General features: G+C 42.0%; 2 protein-coding genes and 1 pseudogene across 2 annotated transcripts in view; 1 reads left to right on the forward strand and 2 right to left on the reverse strand.

Annotated features, from left to right (window-relative positions):
- LOC109488032 (dynamin-1-like protein) overlaps positions 1–12,460 on the forward strand; it is a 27,092-nt gene extending 14,632 nt beyond the window's left edge. The window contains 8 exon segments of the mRNA XM_019792175.1: positions 780–869; positions 1,484–1,589; positions 2,250–2,325; positions 5,633–5,816; positions 8,882–8,939; positions 9,085–9,136; positions 9,767–9,926; positions 10,919–12,460. Of these exon segments, the coding sequence (XP_019647734.1) occupies positions 780–869; positions 1,484–1,589; positions 2,250–2,325; positions 5,633–5,816; positions 8,882–8,939; positions 9,085–9,136; positions 9,767–9,926; positions 10,919–10,975 (783 nt within the window). The 3' untranslated portion in view covers positions 10,976–12,460.
- A 931-nt stretch (positions 12,461–13,391) lies between these two features.
- On the reverse strand, positions 13,392–15,289 carry LOC109487858 (annotated as a pseudogene).
- Positions 15,290–17,201: 1,912 nt separating this feature from the next.
- LOC109488106 lies at positions 17,202–19,187 on the reverse strand. The gene is made up of 3 exons (XM_019792268.1): positions 18,652–19,187; positions 18,016–18,195; positions 17,202–17,424 (listed from the first exon to the last, which is right to left on the reverse strand). Exons 1-3 carry the CDS (start codon positions 19,163–19,165, stop codon positions 17,285–17,287), a joined length of 834 nt encoding a protein of 277 aa, XP_019647827.1. The 5' UTR covers positions 19,166–19,187; the 3' UTR covers positions 17,202–17,284.
- Positions 19,188–19,666: the final 479 nt, after the last annotated feature.

Raw genomic sequence — 19,666 nt, forward strand, 5'->3', positions numbered from 1 at the left:
AAACTCGTGATCAGTGCTGGGCCGATTTTAAGTGCGGGGAGGGGCATCCTTTGACGTCGTCCTTCGGTTCGACGAACTACCCTTCCGTGAAGCCCACCGGGCCGAGAATAGGTGAGTTTTTTTATTCTTGACTATAATTCTTGACATTCACAACTGAACCTGCTGCTGTCTTCGGCGAATTCGGCAACCGCGTCGTGATTCTTTTAAGCATACGAAGTTGTATGCGCCTTGAAGTTGTAGGCTTTTCCCCCTGGACGTGACTCGCGGAAACGCCTTGAAAACCGGCAGTTACCGGCAGTCTAACCTCAACCAAGAAACGTCTGTCATCTTTGCCGTCCAATAAGATATAAAATCTCCACTTACGGCCCGGGTAAACTCATTTTTTTTAGCTACGTAGCGGGATTCGACACTCGCGCTCGCTGTGTCGCGGGGCGACGCGGTTTTGTTTATCTCTCAAAATGGCGGATATTACCCATCATGCATTTCGCGCCGGTAATGGCGAATAGGCTTATTGTAATGCCTGCACAACTTTTGGCCCAAGGGCTACAGAAATGGAGATGGGTGCCACCCTAAGCACCATACCAGTATACTTTGACATTGAGAGCAATAATACAAGACATTGTCTAAGGCATATTCCAGTATTTATCCAACAACATTAGTTAACGTTAAGAGCTGTTGAAAGTTTGATTAAGTATAACATAATATCCAATCATAACGTCCATTCAGATGACAACAATCCTATGATTGGTAAATGTGTATTTACTGCCTGTATTATGTAGGAGTTGCTGAGATTCCCTCGCCTCCATGACAGAACTGTGGAAGTCGTCACAAACCTGCTCAGAAAAAGGCTGCCCGTCACTAACTCCATGGTAGGTATCATAATGGCATTCTATAACATCATGAATGTAAATAGTAATTTTCCAGCCAACATTCCTAATTTTGCACGCATTTAAGCAAGACCTGAGTGTGTAGTGTATGTAGAGATGTGAATGTCATGTCATATCTGGACTGAACTATATAGTAATTTACAATTGTCTGATGAGTGAGTAATTGCATATGCTAGTATTTAAGACAACAATTTCATTAAAATCCTTGTGCTGACTTTTTGTGAAGAAAAATGCAACATATAACAAATTTGTGTTATGACTGCATTCAGTTTGATTGCCTTCATATACATGTAGATCTGCCTGTATTATTACTTCCTTACTTAATAGTTGATAAAATTGCAAACATTTACGCCATAAAACATCCATTTCTAACTTTTATTTCTTGACACCTTCAGAACATGTTAGCTACTAAAATAACTTGTTTTTTTGTGTGTGTGTTGAATTTACACAAATCCTTTCCCCCAAGCCTTAAAATAACCAACTACTAGATGTCTGACAGTCATCATTCCGAGTGGCTGGCCTGCCTGACATGTGTTGCCCCGATTATAAGCCGCCACTGCCCCACACAAGCACACAGTGTGCCAATCTGTTTACAGGTTGAGAACCTGGTAGGTATCGAGCTGTCTTACATCAACACCAAACACCCCGACTTCGCCGACGCCAGCCTGATATCCGCCCTCGTCAGCAGCCAGGAGGTACGACGCATGTTACACACGGTTTAAACACCAGTTTCTCTCTTGTCTTCTCGCCCCCCTCCCACACCCCAGGTTGAGAACATAGTACAAATAGAGCTTGCATACGTCAACACCAAACATCCCGACTTTGCTGACGCCAGCCTGGTCTCAGCGCTGGTTAACTCCAAAGAGGTACGGTCTCTGCTTGGTGTTCTTTGGTCTCCTGTTGGCGTTTAGATTTACTAACTTTTATCTGCACTGCTTTAGTGATGGATTTAACAAGAGTTTATGATAGTAAAATGTTGAACATTATTCCAACACAAGGTTTCACAGAGATCAAATTTTCAATGACCACTGTCTGATAATGAATGACCAATCACTTCAGAACGTGATCTCTTGAGAGTTACGGTTACAAACATGTTGAAGTGATGATGAAGGCGACAGTGGTTGCTAAAAATTTGATCTCTGTGAAATCTTGAGTTAGTTCAACATTTTACTTTGATTATTACCAACACAGATGAACTTTCGTGATAATAAGAGTTTATGATATAGATAAACATAACACTCATACCTGTAATGCTGAGACTCTAGCCAGGCATTGCTCATGATTGTGAAAATTTACTCAATCTCTACAATTCACAGCTAATTCACTGTAAGTCTGTGTTGAAGGAAGAAATGAGAAGTCCAGTGTTACATGTGGTTAATGTTGTTCTGTTGTTAACAGGAACTCCGTAAGCAGCAGCGGAACCGATCAGTCGGTCCAGGTGACCACGGTTTCCACTCCGTGCAGGCGGGGGACAGCAAAGCTGTGAAGGTAGGACTACAGGACGGTAGCTAACATCATATAATACCAGGGCTCAAAATTCACTTTTGGGAATAGGTGCACTGGTTCACCCAGCCCAAGAAATTGGGTGCACAGGAATTTTTTTTTTGTCACAGAAAAATAATCTTGTACAACTGTTACAAAAACTTTACATTTAGATGTCAAGAATATACTGTATACTAGTATACATTAGATATACATTAGATATCTTTACATACATGTATGTAAGCCTACGAAAATATTTGGGTGCACAGCTCCAATTTTGGGTACACCAAGTTGCACATGCACCCAGTATTTCGAGCCCTGTTAGTTTAATACATAACTGTCAATAGTCTCAGAGTCACTCTCACTGTGTCTGTGTGCATGACTGGTCTTGTACATCTTACTGCTTGTCTGTGTTGTGACTCAGGCTGTCCTGTTGTCATGCTATTGTCGTCATGAAACAATCATCTTTACGTTCTGTGCGCCCCTCCACCCCCCAACATGGCAGTTATGTTTTTTTTAGACAATCATTTTCAAGGAGGGGCACTGACTCAGAAATTTTTTCATGATTTAAGATGGGCAGCAAATTTGTGGCATTCCAACATGATAATATCATGATGCAAGAGAAAGACAAAATATATTTGAATAGTGTTTTTGTTCTTGAAATGGCAGCCATAATTGTATTTTGAATTAAGATCAAACTGCCAGACCAGCATGGTTGTATGCATGTCAAGTTGTCAACAAATACATGTATTAAGTTCCTAAACACTGTAACAAAAAGTACTTATATAATTATATATTAACCTAACTCCTCTTGTACTAATCTTTCCTAACATCGCTGTCACCAAGTCCTAAGTTTCCTTACGATTGTCTGTTCTTTTGCTAACTTCACAATGCTGCACCTTTTTGTAGCCTAGCAAGGTAGATTTCAAACCGACTGAATTTTCCGTTCACGCTGCTTGATTGTCTGGGTCGGTCAGACTCAGTCGAAGATTCTGACCAAAGTGGGTCTGAACCAGGAGAACTGGAGCGCGCCCGTGTCCCCCGTACCTACGGTTAGTCGTGTAGATTTCCTAGCCGTGTACGTGTGGTTTCTGGCAGCTGTGAGTGCTTTCTTTTTCCCAGTCCGTGACATGATGACAGGAGAGATTAAATAAAATATTATATGCAGCATTTTCTTTGCGAACCTTCATCGGGGCTGAGGGATTTGTTAAACAATGTTGAATTAGCCTGAGACCAGTAAAATCTTTCATATTTTCACTGTATAGAAGTTACCTTAAGGTGATGGTTTATTGTATTTTTCTCATGTCTCTATTTTTCTCAACACTCTATACATGTATTTTCAGATTGTTTAAGCTAATGTTTATGCTTTTTCTTTTAAAAGCTATACATGCAGGTTAATCATTTCCACATATTCCTTCTACAAATGGACTAGGTTAAAATAACAAAAATTCTATTAAAATTTTCCATTTTAAAAATTTAAGAAGTTTTATTACATAGAAAACAATTTTTCCATTCAAAAGTCACAGTAAAAGCTTCCAGATCTTTTTATCTTGTGGTAAACTTGATAATACATCTTCTCTCTACTTCACAACGCATGTTGCGAAGAGTTCTTCTCTCTCTCATGGTTTGTTTTCTTCCCTGTTTGATGCCCTGAGGACCGGGAACAACTGTCCCTCCACCTCAAGGTGCTTCAGACTGTAGTATATACAGTTGGTTTTACTGTTCAAGCCCCTCCCATGTCCAACCACGTCTCATTCCTCTTCAGACCACAGCCTGATCGTCTCCCTCAATGTTTTCTTGTTAACGCATTTGAGCTAAGGAATTTGTAATGAGTTTATACAGATTCACACATGGAAGAAATTCATAGTTGTTGGCTGTAGAAGGTTCTCAATTGTCTGAGAGGATCATATGACAGACAAGTCATCTTTCCAGATATTTTCATCGTCCCATTCAATACATTGAATTTTTAATCCTTAATAAGTTTTCCAGAGATAAAATTGAAGTAAAATGATATTCTCAGCCAAAGATTTTCAGCTTGGTCACATAGTTGAATTCCAAATTAAAAGTAAACAGTCTGCTATACGTTTTTGTTGGCGAATTTCTATGGAGAGAGAACAAAATTGTTGAGGTGTGAAGTCAAAGGGCCTTGGAATTCTGTTTCTGTTTTCCTTTAGATACAAATGAAGGATTTAGACTACTGACTGATAGTTCAAACTGTTGGTAGAGAATCTTGTGTTGGTTGTTTGTTCATCTACAGTCTTCACCAGACAGTATAACTGGTCCATCCCACATGAGATCATCACCCAGGACATCCACAGGCCCCAGGGTGAATCATCTCATACCCCCCTCCCAGCACATCGGCAGAACGTACTGCGCCTGCGCAGAACTCCGCATTTTCGCATTTTTCGTTGGGTTTTTGGTCAATGTTGCATCAGAATTTTTCCCGTTGCAGAGGATATTCTGTTCGAAACAAAATTTGGAAACTTCTGTCGAAATGCTAACCTTATATGAGCGAATACAAGCTTATATGAGACATTCTGCCAAAATGCTATGTACAATACATTACGGGTTTCGCGCAGGTGCAGTACGTTCTGCCGACGTGCTTACAGGCCCCAGGGTGAATCATCTCATACCCCCCTCCCCCTCCCTCTGTCTCTGCTTTCCGTGTTTCCATCTCTCACATCTGCTTTTCAACAACCCCTGTCTCTATACTAGATTAGTCGTGGTTCTCTCCTGTTTGTGGTTAAATGCCAAAACGTACGTGTGAAAAAATAAAAGTCTATCTGTACTGGTAACTGCTGGCTGCTTCAAAACTATTGGAAAATTAATATCTGCTGTTTGTAAAAGATAGCAAAAGTCGTTATGTGTAGTTTGTCTCATAGGAGTCCAGTGCATAGCATTCATTGCTTTACATCTATTGTGTTGAATGTGTTAACATTTGTGTAGGTGTGGGTGGTTAGCTTTGTTCTCTAGTTGAAGTATATATCCCAAACATGATGCTTGGCCAAAGAATAGTCATATATGGAATTCAATGCCTTACGACGAGGCATTTTTTGTTTCTCCTGTAGATTGTCTACCCAACTTTGCTATATAATACATAGTGAACTTTCTCATAGTATTTATAGTATGAAAGATTTTTTGTACTGTGCAGACATTCCACCATGCTACTTAGCATGTACATCTAACCACGAACTCTAACCTTTAACCCTAACTCAGCCTCCGCCCGGCCCGGCCATGCAGCCCCACGAACCGTCGCACGGCGTCGCAAACGCGGAGGACAAGGTCCTCGGGGCGAGCGCGTGGAAACTGAATAACTGGCTCCGGGGGTCCAACCAGTCCTCGGAGAACACGCCTGCCGGCACGCCCCCCCAGCAGAACTCACCCGTCCACTCACCCAAGACCTCCGTCACCGCTAGCAGTCTGCATGGGGTTAACCTGCTCGATACTGTAAGCCTTTTAACATAATCTGCACTGAAAGCATGTTGAAAGAACGTACTGCGCCTGCACAAAACCAAACCTGACTGAACCTGGCTTTTTGCCAGCTCCCTAGTTAGTCTTGGGTGGCGGACTGTATAGGGAGCCTGACAAAGAGCTTGGGCTTCACAGGCTACGGAAAACCCTGATTTTTGGCAGTTTTCGTTGGATTTTTGGTCGATGTTGCATCAGAATTTTGTCTATTGCATAGGATATCTTTTCCAATACAACATTTTGAAACTACAGACGGGATGTTAACCTTATATGTGCAAGTACAACCTTATATGAGATGTTCTGCTGAAGTGCTATGCACAATACATTACGGGTTTTGCGCAGGTGCAGTACGTTCTGCCGACATGCTTACACTAAACATCTAGAGGACTAGAGTAAAACTAGCCTCACGTTTGGCTTCCTTACAGGAGGTTGCTGTTGGCAAGAGCATGCTGGAAAATTTGTGGGTGTCTCCGGTAAGCAAAATTTCGCCTTTTTGTTTTATGCAACTTGGAAAAAAGCGTTGCAGATTTCGAATACATTTTCTGAAGAACACTAACTCACTCACTATCCGGTTTATCGTCTGTTGTTCCCCGATTTCCGAGGGCTAGATGAAAATCATGCAAATACATGTACATTGTACTGTATACATTTGACAATATGCAATCATTAATTTTTGCACTGTTAAAAAATTGCACTACAAGTACAACTTGCATGGTACAGAAAGAGTTTGACAGAATTAACGAATTTAAAAAAAACTAAACCATCTGAACTGTTGCAGCTGATGAGTATGACAGAATGAATGAAAAACTTTTGAATGAAAAACTGTTTTTTAAACCACCATTCTGCACTGTTGCAGCTAATCAAGTTACAAGCATGCTCTTGTCTTCCAACTTGTCAGGATCTTACCACAAGCCCAACTGGTGCTTTATCATCCATAAAGGACTAGTACTCCCTGGGCATTGTGGGAAGGTTATCCTGCTTCTGTGACTCAGAGGTTGAAGTACACAAAATCCAGCACTCTCCACACTGAGATATCTGTTTGACACAACAGCTTGGACTAAAGATTAAAAGTAGCAAATGAAACTATTTATGGATAAAAGTAGCAAAGTAGCAATCAATTCTGATACACATTGAATCCATGACTGCTACATGCACTGTATTCATGCATATCTGATCTTGATCAACATTAACAGACTGAGTATGAAATTTTCTGGATTTTCTTTGTTGGACAGTTGTGTTCAGGAGAGTGCTGCATGTATTGTTCTTCAACACTGTCCTCCTACATACAACATGAGGACAGAATAACCCCCTCTCTTACAGCAAAATGAGCCGGAAGACTCCCCCTCTAAGGTAGCTAGTGGCATTGCTGCGGCAGCCAAGGTGGCAGCGAGAACAGTAAGTCTGCAGAACTCCTGCAGCAAAGATTCTCACACATTGTCTCTACCTGCATGGGGAAAATGACATCCAAACTACATGTAATCTCCAAGCAGATCCCTTTCGGTGGCAAGACAGTACTACTAGTATCCATTAGCCAGAGAAGTTTGTACGAATGGACAGGATCCAGGACTCTGTCCAATGGACACTGCCGTGCTACCATATGATCTGCTTGGAGATGAATCCAAACTCCTTTACCAGCTTGTCTGAAAGCATTGCAATGTTTTTCTTTGGATTGTGTTTGTCTATTGTTTGCTCTTGAATTGGATGTTTGTGTCTTGTTTTGTATGTCCTCAAATTGATCTAATGTCTGTATCATCTGTATATGATGAAGGTTTGAAATTCCAAATTATATAGTCTGGCTGCATCTTTGTTTCTTTGTTTTTCTTTACTTCTGTTTGTACAAGTCAGGACCCTGCATCAGGACAGTTTGTGGTATGGTTAGAGGCAACACACACTGGGCACATGTTTTCAACTGGCCTTTTCAGTGATATGGTACTTACGTCAAATAACTACCCCATGGCCATGTTATGATGCTTTGACATCACATTTTATGAGGCTTTTAACCTTCTCCCTGCTACTAGCCATTTGGTGCCAAATTTCTATTGGGTGAGTAATAGGCAGAATGTTAAAGCTGCAAGTCCTAAATTGCAAGGCTATAGCTTCTCTGGATGTCCCCTCATGCAGTATCTATGATTCTAAGTTCAACTTAACTTTTGCAGATATTACAGAAACTTGGCTATGCCCCATAGTTTCTTGTCTCAGCCAGTTGACCATGTGCTCAGTGTAAGCTGTTGTTACAGCCTGGTTACTAACCGGCACTGTTGTGAAGATGTGAATGTCCCGCCCCCTCTGTTGTCCAGTTTCAGCATGTTTTGCCATTTGTGTTTCGCTACCAGAACCACCAGGTTCCCCTCCCATATGTACAGGTACGACAAGCTGACTGCAGGACTGACTAACTCCTCTAGGGGGCAGTTTTGAATGCTGGAATAACCTAGTAGGATATAGTGTTGTTAGCTTCATATTCGGGAGGTTATGGGTTCAAACCCCAGTGGGGTATACCAAAGACTTCCCAAATGGTACATACTGCTTTCTCTGCTTAGCTAGATGTTGGTAAAACAAGAAAAAAAACATAGAAAAACCACACATAGAAGACAACCAACAGTTGCACCAACAGACTGCACATGACAAAATACCATGCAAAACTGATATGGATGCTATGACATTTTAGGCTTGTAAATACCTGACTTCTTTCAGAATGTGTATTTAAGGACGAAGCTTTCAATGTGGAGATGTGGTGAGATGTGGTGATTGCTCCCTACCGCATTTGTGTCATTAACTTGTAAATTATGTAATTTTTAAACTATTAGTGTTGTTTAACGTCAATTTTATAAACTGTAAAAACAACTCAATTCAGACTGTCGTCTGCTAGTTGTTTGAATAAAGATTGATTGATTGATTGTGAGATGCTACTGAGTCCTTAATGCTACTGTTACATACACTTTTCATGCAACTTTCATTCAGTTACAAATGCAGTGTTCTAACCATGATACAGCACTCTGTCATGAGTAAGTTCTGTAGAACTAACACGGCCATGTTGTCTCCTACAGGCAACCCCCATCTCTCGCAAGCTTAGTCCCAGGGAACAGAGAGACTGTGAGGTCATAGGTAAGTCAAGTCATATAAGAAAACAGCAAATTATAGACACTTTGAATGTCTTTACACTGTTTTTAAACTGAAACCTTTTGGTTAGATTTAACTAGTCAAGCACTGCCTGTCAGTAGTTAAAGGGTCTTTTTTTCTCTTGTTTCAGAACGTCTCATCAAGTCCTACTTCCTGATTGTAAGGAAAAACATCCAAGATAGGTATGTATGATAATTCTGATCAGTATTTTCATATCAGAAAAGAAGTATCATCAGCAAAGAGTTGATATAAGACAAATCTTGATTGTGAAGCCTCACTCAGGAAACAATAGTTTATTCTTTAGCTTGCCCAAGGATTACTTTATGTGAAATTTTTTTTTGGTTTCATAACATTATGGCTTCTAATCCTACAAGACAAGTAGTTATATATGAAGATTTGTATCCCTGGCCAGTAGATGTAGTATAAGTTGTGAAGAAGGTTGTGTTGGATAATGATTCTACTACCCTTATCCTGATGTACCTAGTTTGATAATTTACCCCGATCCTTGATGACGTTGGGTCGAGTGGCATAACTGTAGAGTGTTCGGCCCAGACCCAAGAAGTCCCGGGTTCAAATACTGTCCGATGCCACCGATCTTGTACCCTTGGGAAAGGTAATTTACACTTTCCTCACTCCACCCAGGTGTAAAATGGGTACCTGACTTTGGTAGGGGAGGTACAAGGCAGTGGAAGGAAAGGATATGGGGTCCGCCTTCCAATACCGTGTCCTAGACATAGTGGATAACAACCCACTGCCTCTACAACCTTGAGAAAGGCTTCAGAACCTTTACCATTACCTTTTTATGCCCGCAGTGTCCCGAAGGCCATCATGCACTTCCTGGTGAACTTTGTGAAGGATAACCTGCAGAGTGAGCTGGTAAGCCAGCTGTACAAGACTGACTTCTTCACAGACCTGCTGCAGGAGTCCGACCAGATCGGCACACGGAGGAAGGAGGCAGCAGAAATGCTCAAGGTTAGTCATGCTTCTTTAACTTTCTTAAGAAATAAGTGAGTTGGTGAGCCAGCTGTACAAGACTGACTTCTTCACAGACCTGCTGCAGGAGTCTGATCAGATCGGCACACGGAGGAAGGAGGCTGCAGAGATGCTCAAGGTTAGTCATACTTCTTTAACTTTCTTAAGAAATAAGTGAGCTGGTGAGCCAGCTGTACAAGACTGACTTCTTCACAGACCTGCTGCAGGAGTCCGACCAGATCGGAACGCGAAGGAAGGAGGCTGCAGAGATGCTCAAGGTTAGTCATGGTTCTTCAGTTTTCTTAAGAAATAAGAGAGCTGGTGAGCCAGCTGTACAAGACTGACTTCTTCACAGACCTGCTGCAGGAGTCTGATCAGATCGAAACGCGGAGGAAGGAGGCAGCAGAGATGCTCAAGGTTAGTCATGCTTCTTTAACTTTGTTAGGAAATATTTCTAACTTAGAACTGCAATAGAAATTGTCATATGTAACAGGTATACAGTATAGAGCCTCTTCACTACTCATGTTCTGACTTCCACTTCAAACTTTTGACCTTTTCCCTGCTGAGGTGGCCTTGCATTGGTCACAAGGTACAACCAGCAGGGTGAAGGTTAAGGGAAAGCATGGTGATCCAGTCAACTGTTTTCTCTATGCCAAAAAAACAGTCACTCAAGCAACTGGATATGATTTTGGAAACAGTCAGACGTTTCAGGTAGCATCCACTACCATTCGTCAGTGACACTAGAGACTTATGCAGAAAGGCAGGTTTATAAGCAAGAACTATTGATTGGTGTGCAAATAAGTGAAGACAATTTTTGGGAAGTCTTTGGACTTTCTGACAAGTCTCTTGTGTCACTGACGAAAGGTAGTGAATGCTACCTGAAAACGTCTGACCGTTTCCAAAATCATATCCAGTTGCTTGAGTAACTGATTTTTTTAGCTAATCTTATTACCTGGATGTCTAACCTTCACTGACATAACTGTTTTCTTCAGGCTCTTCAGAAAGCTGGCCACATCATCAGCGAAATCAGGGAAACCCACGTGTGGTAACCCACGTTTGGTAACCATGACAACCACGTCTGGTAACCATGCCAACCATGGCTGGGTCATGGGCAACAGCCGGCAACTACTAACTACGATATAGCAAAGAAGGGGACGTCCAACATTGGCAGTATTAGTCATACAACACTGTGATATACACATTATAACTCTTACGTACAAGTAGTTCAAGGAAAGGATGGATATGGTCAGTAATTACAGAATCAAGTTGTAGTGTAGTGTTCTTTGTACCAAAGCCTGTACATGCCAATTTCAATTAACTGATATTATAATAGAACTGGTTTAAGTATACAAATTACAGTTACTGAGGAATTCATGGTCAATGTAAGCCATCGTAGATACATGATTGTGTATTGTAACTACAAAATACAGGCATGACAGTTGGAGTACTTGACTGTATATTCGTTGTCTGTTACAGCATCTACAGGAGACTACACGGGTGATTATTCAATGCTTGTAAACATGCTGTTTTAAGAGCCGCTCTAGCTATGGGTTTGATGTGACGCAAGTTCTTAAAAATGCAATTTCTTTCCCCAACCATTCTTTGTACTTAAAACAGGCCAAATCATTTTGACTTTTTGTGCCCCTGCATAGAATGTCTTCTTTTTGCCCCTGTGGATTTTGAATTTTTAAAAGTGGACTAGTCCTAATGGCTGTATCGGTGGGCCTAAGAGCCATGAGTCCATGTTGTTGTTGAACTGATGCTGCTGTGGTCTCAATTTGCCTGCAAACATTGGTGTCTGGGAGCACATCTGAGTGATAGAGCTGTAAAAATGGTGTCATGGTCAGCTCATTAAATTATTCCTCAGCTTTTTTATTATCGAAGTCTAGGTAAGAGCAATCCTGAATGCGGTTCCGTTGTCTATTGTCACAAATTTATTATAACTGCACGTTCATATGTAGTTGTTGCAGTGGAAAGCGTTAACTTGCAAGATATCGTCTTGATGACTACATCTTCGGGTGTGCAAAACTTGTGAGAGAAACATAATATAGTTAGTTGAACGAAAATGGAATAAATTATACAAAGAGATTTCTTGCTTACAGTGTTCAATTACGTTGCCCCCACCTAACACCTAATATACCAAATGTCAAAGTTTTCATACCTATGAAATTGATAGATATTAAGTGTTAAATGTACATATGATGGTCTCATTTCCTTTAAGGTTTTCCATGAAAGTGGCCATGTAAATTTTGTGACGTGACGTTCTTGTGTGTTCATCTGTCTGTAAAAGTGTGCTGTATGATGTCATCATGATAGAGATAATATGTAAACTCATCATCGTATTCAGTGTCATGAGATATGTTTAAAGTGAAATGTTTTGTCCGTAACTGGAGTTTAAAACATGGCAGGTTTCGCTGGACTTGGCAATGGGGCACACAGCTGGCTATACCGAAATCTTTGTTTTACATGTTGAAATATCCGTGAATAGTTTCATCAAGTTGGTAAGACACTAAGTAAAGAGACTCTTTTTTACACAACCAAGTCTTTTTACTCTTTCGTGAACCGTCTGTCACCTTCCTCAGGGCAATTCTGATGTGAACCAGTCAGAACTGCCCTGAGGAAGGTGACAGACGGTCACCAAAACGTCGGCTGAATAAAAGACTTGGTTGTGTGAAAATAGTCTCTTTACTCAATGTTGAAATATCACCATGAACTAAACGATAACAACAGCAAGACAACCAAACTCAGGTTCCAGAAAGAGTTAGTGGCAAATACAAAACCTGCTACAGCCATTATCTACTAAAAGCTGAATGAAATGTACCATGTTTTGAAAACTCCAGCTATGGACACTAGGGTGGTGCTTCGATCAGTATCTCTGGCACCACAGATTTTTTTGGCAAAGCCTAAGGGGCAGAGCCTTTCCCAGTTGTTCTATGCAGCTATGAAGACAGGATGAGCCAATGTGATCAAGGATAACTACGCTTTCCAATCAAGGATCAAAATTTGTCAGAAAGAAGCATCCATCGAAAGTAGGGCTAGAAAACATGGAATCTGTGAAATATTACATGTAACATGAGACCTGGGTGAATACTTGGTACTTAAGACGTAAGTCGTAACCACCTTTCAAGTGTAATGTGTTATCGACTTTATGGTTTTTTTAAAGTGAGACAACAGCAAGAGTTTTCAAAATGTGATGTGTGAAAGTTTAACTCTTTGAATCAGACAGGAGGTCTCTTCTGTGGTAACCCGTATCTGCTGCTGAACGAATCTGGGACTACATATATGTAACAAGGGTCATAGTTCATATGTAAATCTGGATGTTACATTTCATTTTGAAGTACAAGTGTAGTTAAGTAGTGATGATGATGATGAGTACTAGTACTGTAGTTAAATGTCAGTATATGTAGAATTTCTTTTCAAAGAAAAAAAATGAATGAAGACTTAAAAATAAAGGAGCATACGAAATTACAAAAGTGAGTATTTTTATTGCAGTTTGATGATAACCATGCAAAGGTAACATTTGAATTGGATAGACATGTAGTCTGTGACACATATATTAAGCATATCATCCCATACAACTGTTATACATGTATTTGTTTTGCATAACCAGTAAACCGCCTTTCTAGGCGTAACACACCAGTTTTCTACATGTAAGGACAAGCTGTGTAAAACCAGACTAAGGTTTGAACCACTCACACCAGGAAGGACCCCTACTCTTGAAAAGTGTGGTGGGTTGTTATGGATACAGACATTGTCTTGGGACACACACACAGCAGTCCACTCCACTGATGGTACTACACCTCACACAATGGCAAAGTCAATGGCAGTTAAAAGATCAAATGCCACCAAAGTTATCTGGCCTCTGACCTAATTCAATCCTTCTGTATCTGTATAGCTGGTATAACACACCATCTAGGCTACAGGCAAAAAAAAATGCTTCACCTTGATGTACCTCTATCACACTTCCAGGGGTTTTAGAATTGCTGAAGAACTCATACATTGTAGCTCACATGTAGATGTTAGAGACATTAGAGAGTGAGGCCTTGCCAGTGTTAACCCACTGGATAGGGCTGCCTGGAGGAGCGGTGTGAAGACCAGTACTACTAGCCGACTGCTGCTGACCCCTGTGACAGGGACAACGGCAGCAGTATAATCAAATCCTGGATAGTGAGTGTGGGTGAGTGAGATAATGAATCTTCACACTACAGTCACTATATCCATGGTGAGGAGTGCAATGCTGGCATTACTGGAACCCATGGACGAACATCCACTGTCATCTGCGACCTGAGCCACCTTGTACCCCCTGTGAGTCTTGCCTGGCTCAACTGGAAAATAACAATGGGATATGAGCAAGTCATTCTCTGAGTCAATCTCACATGTTCTTTACACATACACCTACAAGGTACATGTATGATATACATTGTGCGTGTGTGTGTCAGTGTGTATGTGTGTGTGTAGTTGGTTTGTGTGTGTGTGTCTGTGCGTGTGTGTGTGTGTGTGTGTGTTGACATGAATCAAATGAATGGAACCACAAACAAAAAGGAAGAATTAGATTTTTAGCTTTGAATGTTAGAGCAGTAACGTTATATGTTTGTGACTTTTGGCACTTTCAAGAAGTTTAGTTAATGTTATGCCATAAGCTTACCTTCTGGAAACCGCCTTTCCTTCTGTCCGTGACCACAGCATCTACAGACGCCCCAGCCCGGACCATACTTGACCCACACAGCTACTCCCACTAGTCCGGCGGTCAGGCAAACAGCAACACTCGTCAGGACGGCGGCCAGGACCGGGGGAGTGTCGGACTTCAAGCCATCAGGTGCCTCTGTATGTCGGGGAAAAGAAAATGATCCAGTCATCAGATAACCTACATGTTTGTATGTAATAAAAACGAAAGCGAAACCAAAGCATTACAGATAAAGCCGCATATAGTTCGTGGGACCAAGCTGTGGTACCTTACGTACCTGTTCTTGGGCATTCTCGGCAGAGAGGGGTGTCCGGATGCGTCTCGCACACCGCACAGTCCACACACTTTCCTAGGAAATCGTCCCACGCGTACCCGTTCTCACAAGTCGTGTGAGGAAGGGTATTGCCATCGTTGGTTGAGGGCACTACAGAGACTTTCTGTGGACCACTGTTAAGAGCTGACGTAGATTTGCAGGAGGTACACAGAGGCGTCTCGGGGTAAACTTCACAGATCGTACAGCTCTGACAGGCCTTAAGGTGAGAGTCCCAAACTTGGCCTTCAGGACAAGATGGCGAACTTGTGGGGAACCCGGAAGTCAGGTCAACGTTGCATAGCAACGCGCAACAAAATGTCAGCAGTAGGAAAGCCATGTGCCCAACATTATTCGGCACAAAAACTCGATAAAATGCGATTGGTAACTATGTGGGTTGACTTTATATCCTTCTGCTAACGGCATATTCTATTTCTATTTCCGATACGCAATACGTCAAACCTTTAAAGCTTGGACAAAGGATTGTGACTTTGAATCAAGTGACTATGAATCATATGTAAGACTTGAACAACATGTTTTCGTGTCTTGCGCTGATTGGTGAAAATGATCTCTCATGGTCATGAGCAAGAAAGAAGGTCATCTCGAACAGGTTTAGCTCACTGAAAATCCCCTAGTATGATGACAGACGCTATGTACAGTATACGGGAAATTCCGCCTTAGGTGTTTTCGACAGGAAGAAACAAACAGTGGACCACAGCTGAACGTTCCGTCAGAAAGACTGCAACCCTTTCCAGTAGCGTACATGTCGGACACGAATTCCGAGCAGGGCCGATGATCACTGAACTACCGCACACTAGTCTCTACCAGACTAACTACCCTCTACTCTAGCTACGTATACATATAGGAGAATAATTGCCAGGGGAGTTTGGCCGCCTTGGGGTTTGACTGGCCAGAGAAAGAACCAACCTTCCGCGGACTGACTCCCCTGACCAATTTTACTCTCCTTTTTGCCGAATTCTACGATCGATCTGTATTCCCGTATCTGTATTCCTGTATTTTCACCTGGTGGAGGCTATCCGCACACTACTTCTTAACAGAAGGCTCCAGAATGTTCTTGAAAGAAACCCACAGTTTGTGTATAAAACATAAAAGATTAAAACCGTACGCGACGAAAATGTAAACCCGAATAAGATTCATCCATTCCTTTAACACAGATCGCCAGTTCCAAGGATTCGTTGAACGTACATAAAAAGGCACTATGCCATGTCAAAACGACATGTATCTTTGTTACGTTTTGTCTGACCGTTACGTCTCCCGTCATGACCTCAATGACAAGCGGGCATTTTTGTTTTCGTTTTTTTGTGTTTTCATCAATAAGGAAAGGTTGAAACATGCAAGCAAGCAAACAAAAATAGAATAAAGGTAGATGGATCAAACAAAGCCTTAATAATTATAACATTTTATAGAAGCAACAAAAGTTTACACTGCATTCTTTAGGATTCAGGTCCTGATATCTGTAATAAATACATGTACATGAAATAGTTGACTAATGAAAAATCAGTACAACAAAGTCTACACTTTAGGTTCAACATTACAGATAGATACGCTTTGCAAAAGCTAATAAGTTACACTGTTAACCTTGTAAATTCTTCAGGTATATATCTCATGAAAAACTTGTCTCATGAAAAACATAAATATCAATGTATAATGGAAAGCATACTCAATCAAGTAACATGTGACAGTGAAAGTGAAAGTGTGGAACACTTCTTACATCCCTGAACTTGGAAATGACTATCCAACTTTCAAGTACCTAATATTTCATTTTCTTCAAGACAATTAGTAACATTTTCTCGGTTGTAACTCAGCTTTATTTTTCCTTATCCTGTTCTAATATTCTAGGCTCTACTCCAACAATACAATTGTTACAACTTTGTGAGACGCTAACACCAATCTTTAAATCTCTCTCTGCAAAAGAGTTCTGCAACATAGCGTGCTCCATAGTTTTCTTAGTTTGTTGTCCCTGTTTCATTCTCACTGTTGCTGACAGCTGGTTATGCGTAGGTCACATTTCCAAACCGGGGCCCGGCCGGGCTGTTTGTATGAACGAAAAATTAACAATTCATATCAAGAATATACAGAAATAGTGCCCATGATTATAACTGATAACTTTTATGTGTTTTGTTGTCTTTCATATCGTACTTTTCTTTTCGTCCCCAAAAGCTGCCCGGCCGGGGCCCGTGTTGGAATTGTGACCTCAGCATTGCACAAGCTTCCTTCTCAGGCATTCCAGGTTAGGTCGTTTTTTTTTGGGGGGGGGGGATTTTCTGATCAAACGTAGATCGCACGCAATACAAGCTCCGGCCGGCAACCCTACATAGCCATTCCTGGGAAAGAAGGACAGCATTACACGGCGTTGTCCTGAGGCTTGAGGGGCTCCATGACGCAGGTGTCGCTGTCGCTGCGGCTGGAGACCAGAGAAGACCGGCCGCTGTCGTCATGACCTGTGGGCTGGGCGATCCTCTTCCCGTTATTCGTCTCGTCCCCTGGAAAGGGATACAGGGCTCTTTTAGTTTTGGCGATAGTCTGTATCTGTATCAGTATGGCCGGTATAACCGCCTTTCGGCATAACACACCAGCTTCGCAGGCACGCGGCGCGGCGGCAGCTGGCTACAGTGCACCGAACGACTTGTTACACTTAACCCTTGAACATCTAACTCTAAACATTATTTAAAAAGTTATCTAATGATAATTCCTCTACTGTGCTTGGTGACAACGAGTTCCACTCTGCGATAGTTCTAGGAAAGAATGAGCTTTTGCACGCCCCAATCCTTGGTTGATAACTCTGGTACTTGAGGGCATGCCTATATCTTGTTCTTTACTGAGCTGGTGTTAGGTACTGAGTAGGCGATGTTTTGGTTTTTAGTTTTGGCAATGGTCCAATGTGAGTCAACGCGGACGGTCAACAATAGTGGCATTGTATAACTGCGCCCACACCCCAGTTACTAGTAAATACTACATGTATATATGTATGTAGACGTTTTGTAGTCTAAAGCCAAAGACAACATCAAAGAATGACAAAAATTCAGACGTTTTCAAGTAATTAGACCATGAAAATTACTTTTCCGTGACTTTACCTTTATGTTCTTTCTGGCAGCAATGTGGGCATCGTCTGTATCTGACTGGTACACACTTGGCGACGATGGCGGCGGCTAGAAGTACAAGAACGAAGACGCAGAAAAACGGCAGCACGACCGCTACGATGATAACGACTGGGCCAGGGCCATCACTGCGAGGGTGTGCAGGACCTGTAGGCACTAGGAACAAACAAACAAATCACTTGGTTATTCATTTGGAGTGCATTATGGTTTTTTGTTCAGCCTAAAAAAGACAGGGTCTCTTAATGGTACAGTACAAATGCATGTTATATGAACACGAAATTCTACGAATGACGAAAAAATGGCGGACAGCGGACGACTACAACGGCATTAATAATCTCCAAGCAGATGGGGCAAGTGGACTTTATGTTGGCCACCTGTATCCATTTGTGTGCCCACGTGGGATACTAGTATGGGACAATGGATACAGGCGGCCAACATAAAGTGCCCTTGCCCCACCTAATCTGCTTGGAGATTACAACGGCATCATAAACTTTACTTTTGGCTATGCTCTGGAATAGACTCTAGAACTACTAAGTAAATGGTTAGGCGTGTATTTTACTCGAGAAATTTACTGGGTATAGTATGTGCTTAAGTGTGGTAAAAATATCTCACCTGTGGGCGGTACAGTAGGGCACACCTGGCATATATAACTGTCCGGGTGCGTCTCGCAGATCGTGCAGCTCATACAGTTCTCCAGGAACGGATCCCACGCCAGTCCTGCTGGGCAGCGCGGAGAGTCCTGTTGGCTGCTGCATGCTTTACAAATCGGCGTGTCCGGGTGGGTCTCACAGACCTCGCAAGAAACGCAGCCGTTCTGGAAGGAGTCCCAGACCGAACCTTCCGTACATGGCGGCTGCGTTACTTCAGAAGCCGCCAAATCATCGGACGAAGTGGGACTTTCTGGGCATAAGCCACAGTGTGGCGTGTCAGGAAATGTCTTACAGATAAAGCAGGAGACACAGCTTCTTAGCGTGTCGTCCCAGACTTGTCCCTCGCCGCAGAACGTCGCTGGTCCGGCTGTAGGCAACCCGGAAGTGAGAGTGACCTGTATAGTCAGCAAAACATAGAGAACGATCGCGATTACTAGAAATGACGCAGCACGAAATATTCCGCGGTTTTCGTCCATGCTGGCAGAAGGATGACGAAGCAGACTGTACTGTAAGAAAGAATGTGAGGATGTGAACTACGTACTCACCAAGGGGAAAACCAGTGACTCACATATCCTGGGAATACCGGTGACTCATCTTGTCGATTGTTCTCGACCTTTATTCAGTTGATCGCTACAAAACGGACCTGATTTCTGTTAGACAGATTTTCACGTTTTTAACGGCGAAGTGTAAAAGTACATTTATCTGTCTATATCTTTATATACGGAGGAATTCCTAGCTTTTTGAACAGACAGGTTTCGTAACGCATTTCAACGATTTTGGGGGTCTGTAATATGGTGATATTTGCGTTTGGATGCGCGCAGCATACCTGTACACACCTGTGCATACCTGTGGGTTCAGTGTGTAAAGTACACCGTGCGGGGGTAGGATGTGTACTGCTTCATTGAATGGGAAATGACGTTAAACGGGAATTTAAACCATTGCCAACGGAGTGTACCTTACGTAATACCACTTACTTG

The sequence above is a fragment of the Branchiostoma belcheri genome, unplaced genomic scaffold (assembly GCF_001625305.1).
Source record: "Branchiostoma belcheri isolate BF01 breed outbred unplaced genomic scaffold, Haploidv18h27 scaffold111, whole genome shotgun sequence".
NCBI classification, from domain to species: domain Eukaryota; kingdom Metazoa; phylum Chordata; class Leptocardii; order Amphioxiformes; family Branchiostomatidae; genus Branchiostoma; species Branchiostoma belcheri.

What these genes read in the sequence shown, in the direction of transcription:
- LOC109488106 (XM_019792268.1), bottom strand. Translation starts at nt 19,165, where the DNA reads ATGGACGAAAACCGCGGAATATTTCGTGCTGCGTCATTTCTAGTAATC. An exon ending in CCCTACTGTACCGCCCACAG is followed by an intron (nt 18,196 to 18,651) that starts GTGAGATATTTT and finishes GTTTGTTCCTAG; the next exon opens with TGCCTACAGGTCCTGCACAC. An exon ending in CTGCCAGAAAGAACATAAAG is followed by an intron (nt 17,425 to 18,015) that starts GTAAAGTCACGG and finishes ATCCCTTTCCAG; the next exon opens with GGGACGAGACGAATAACGGG.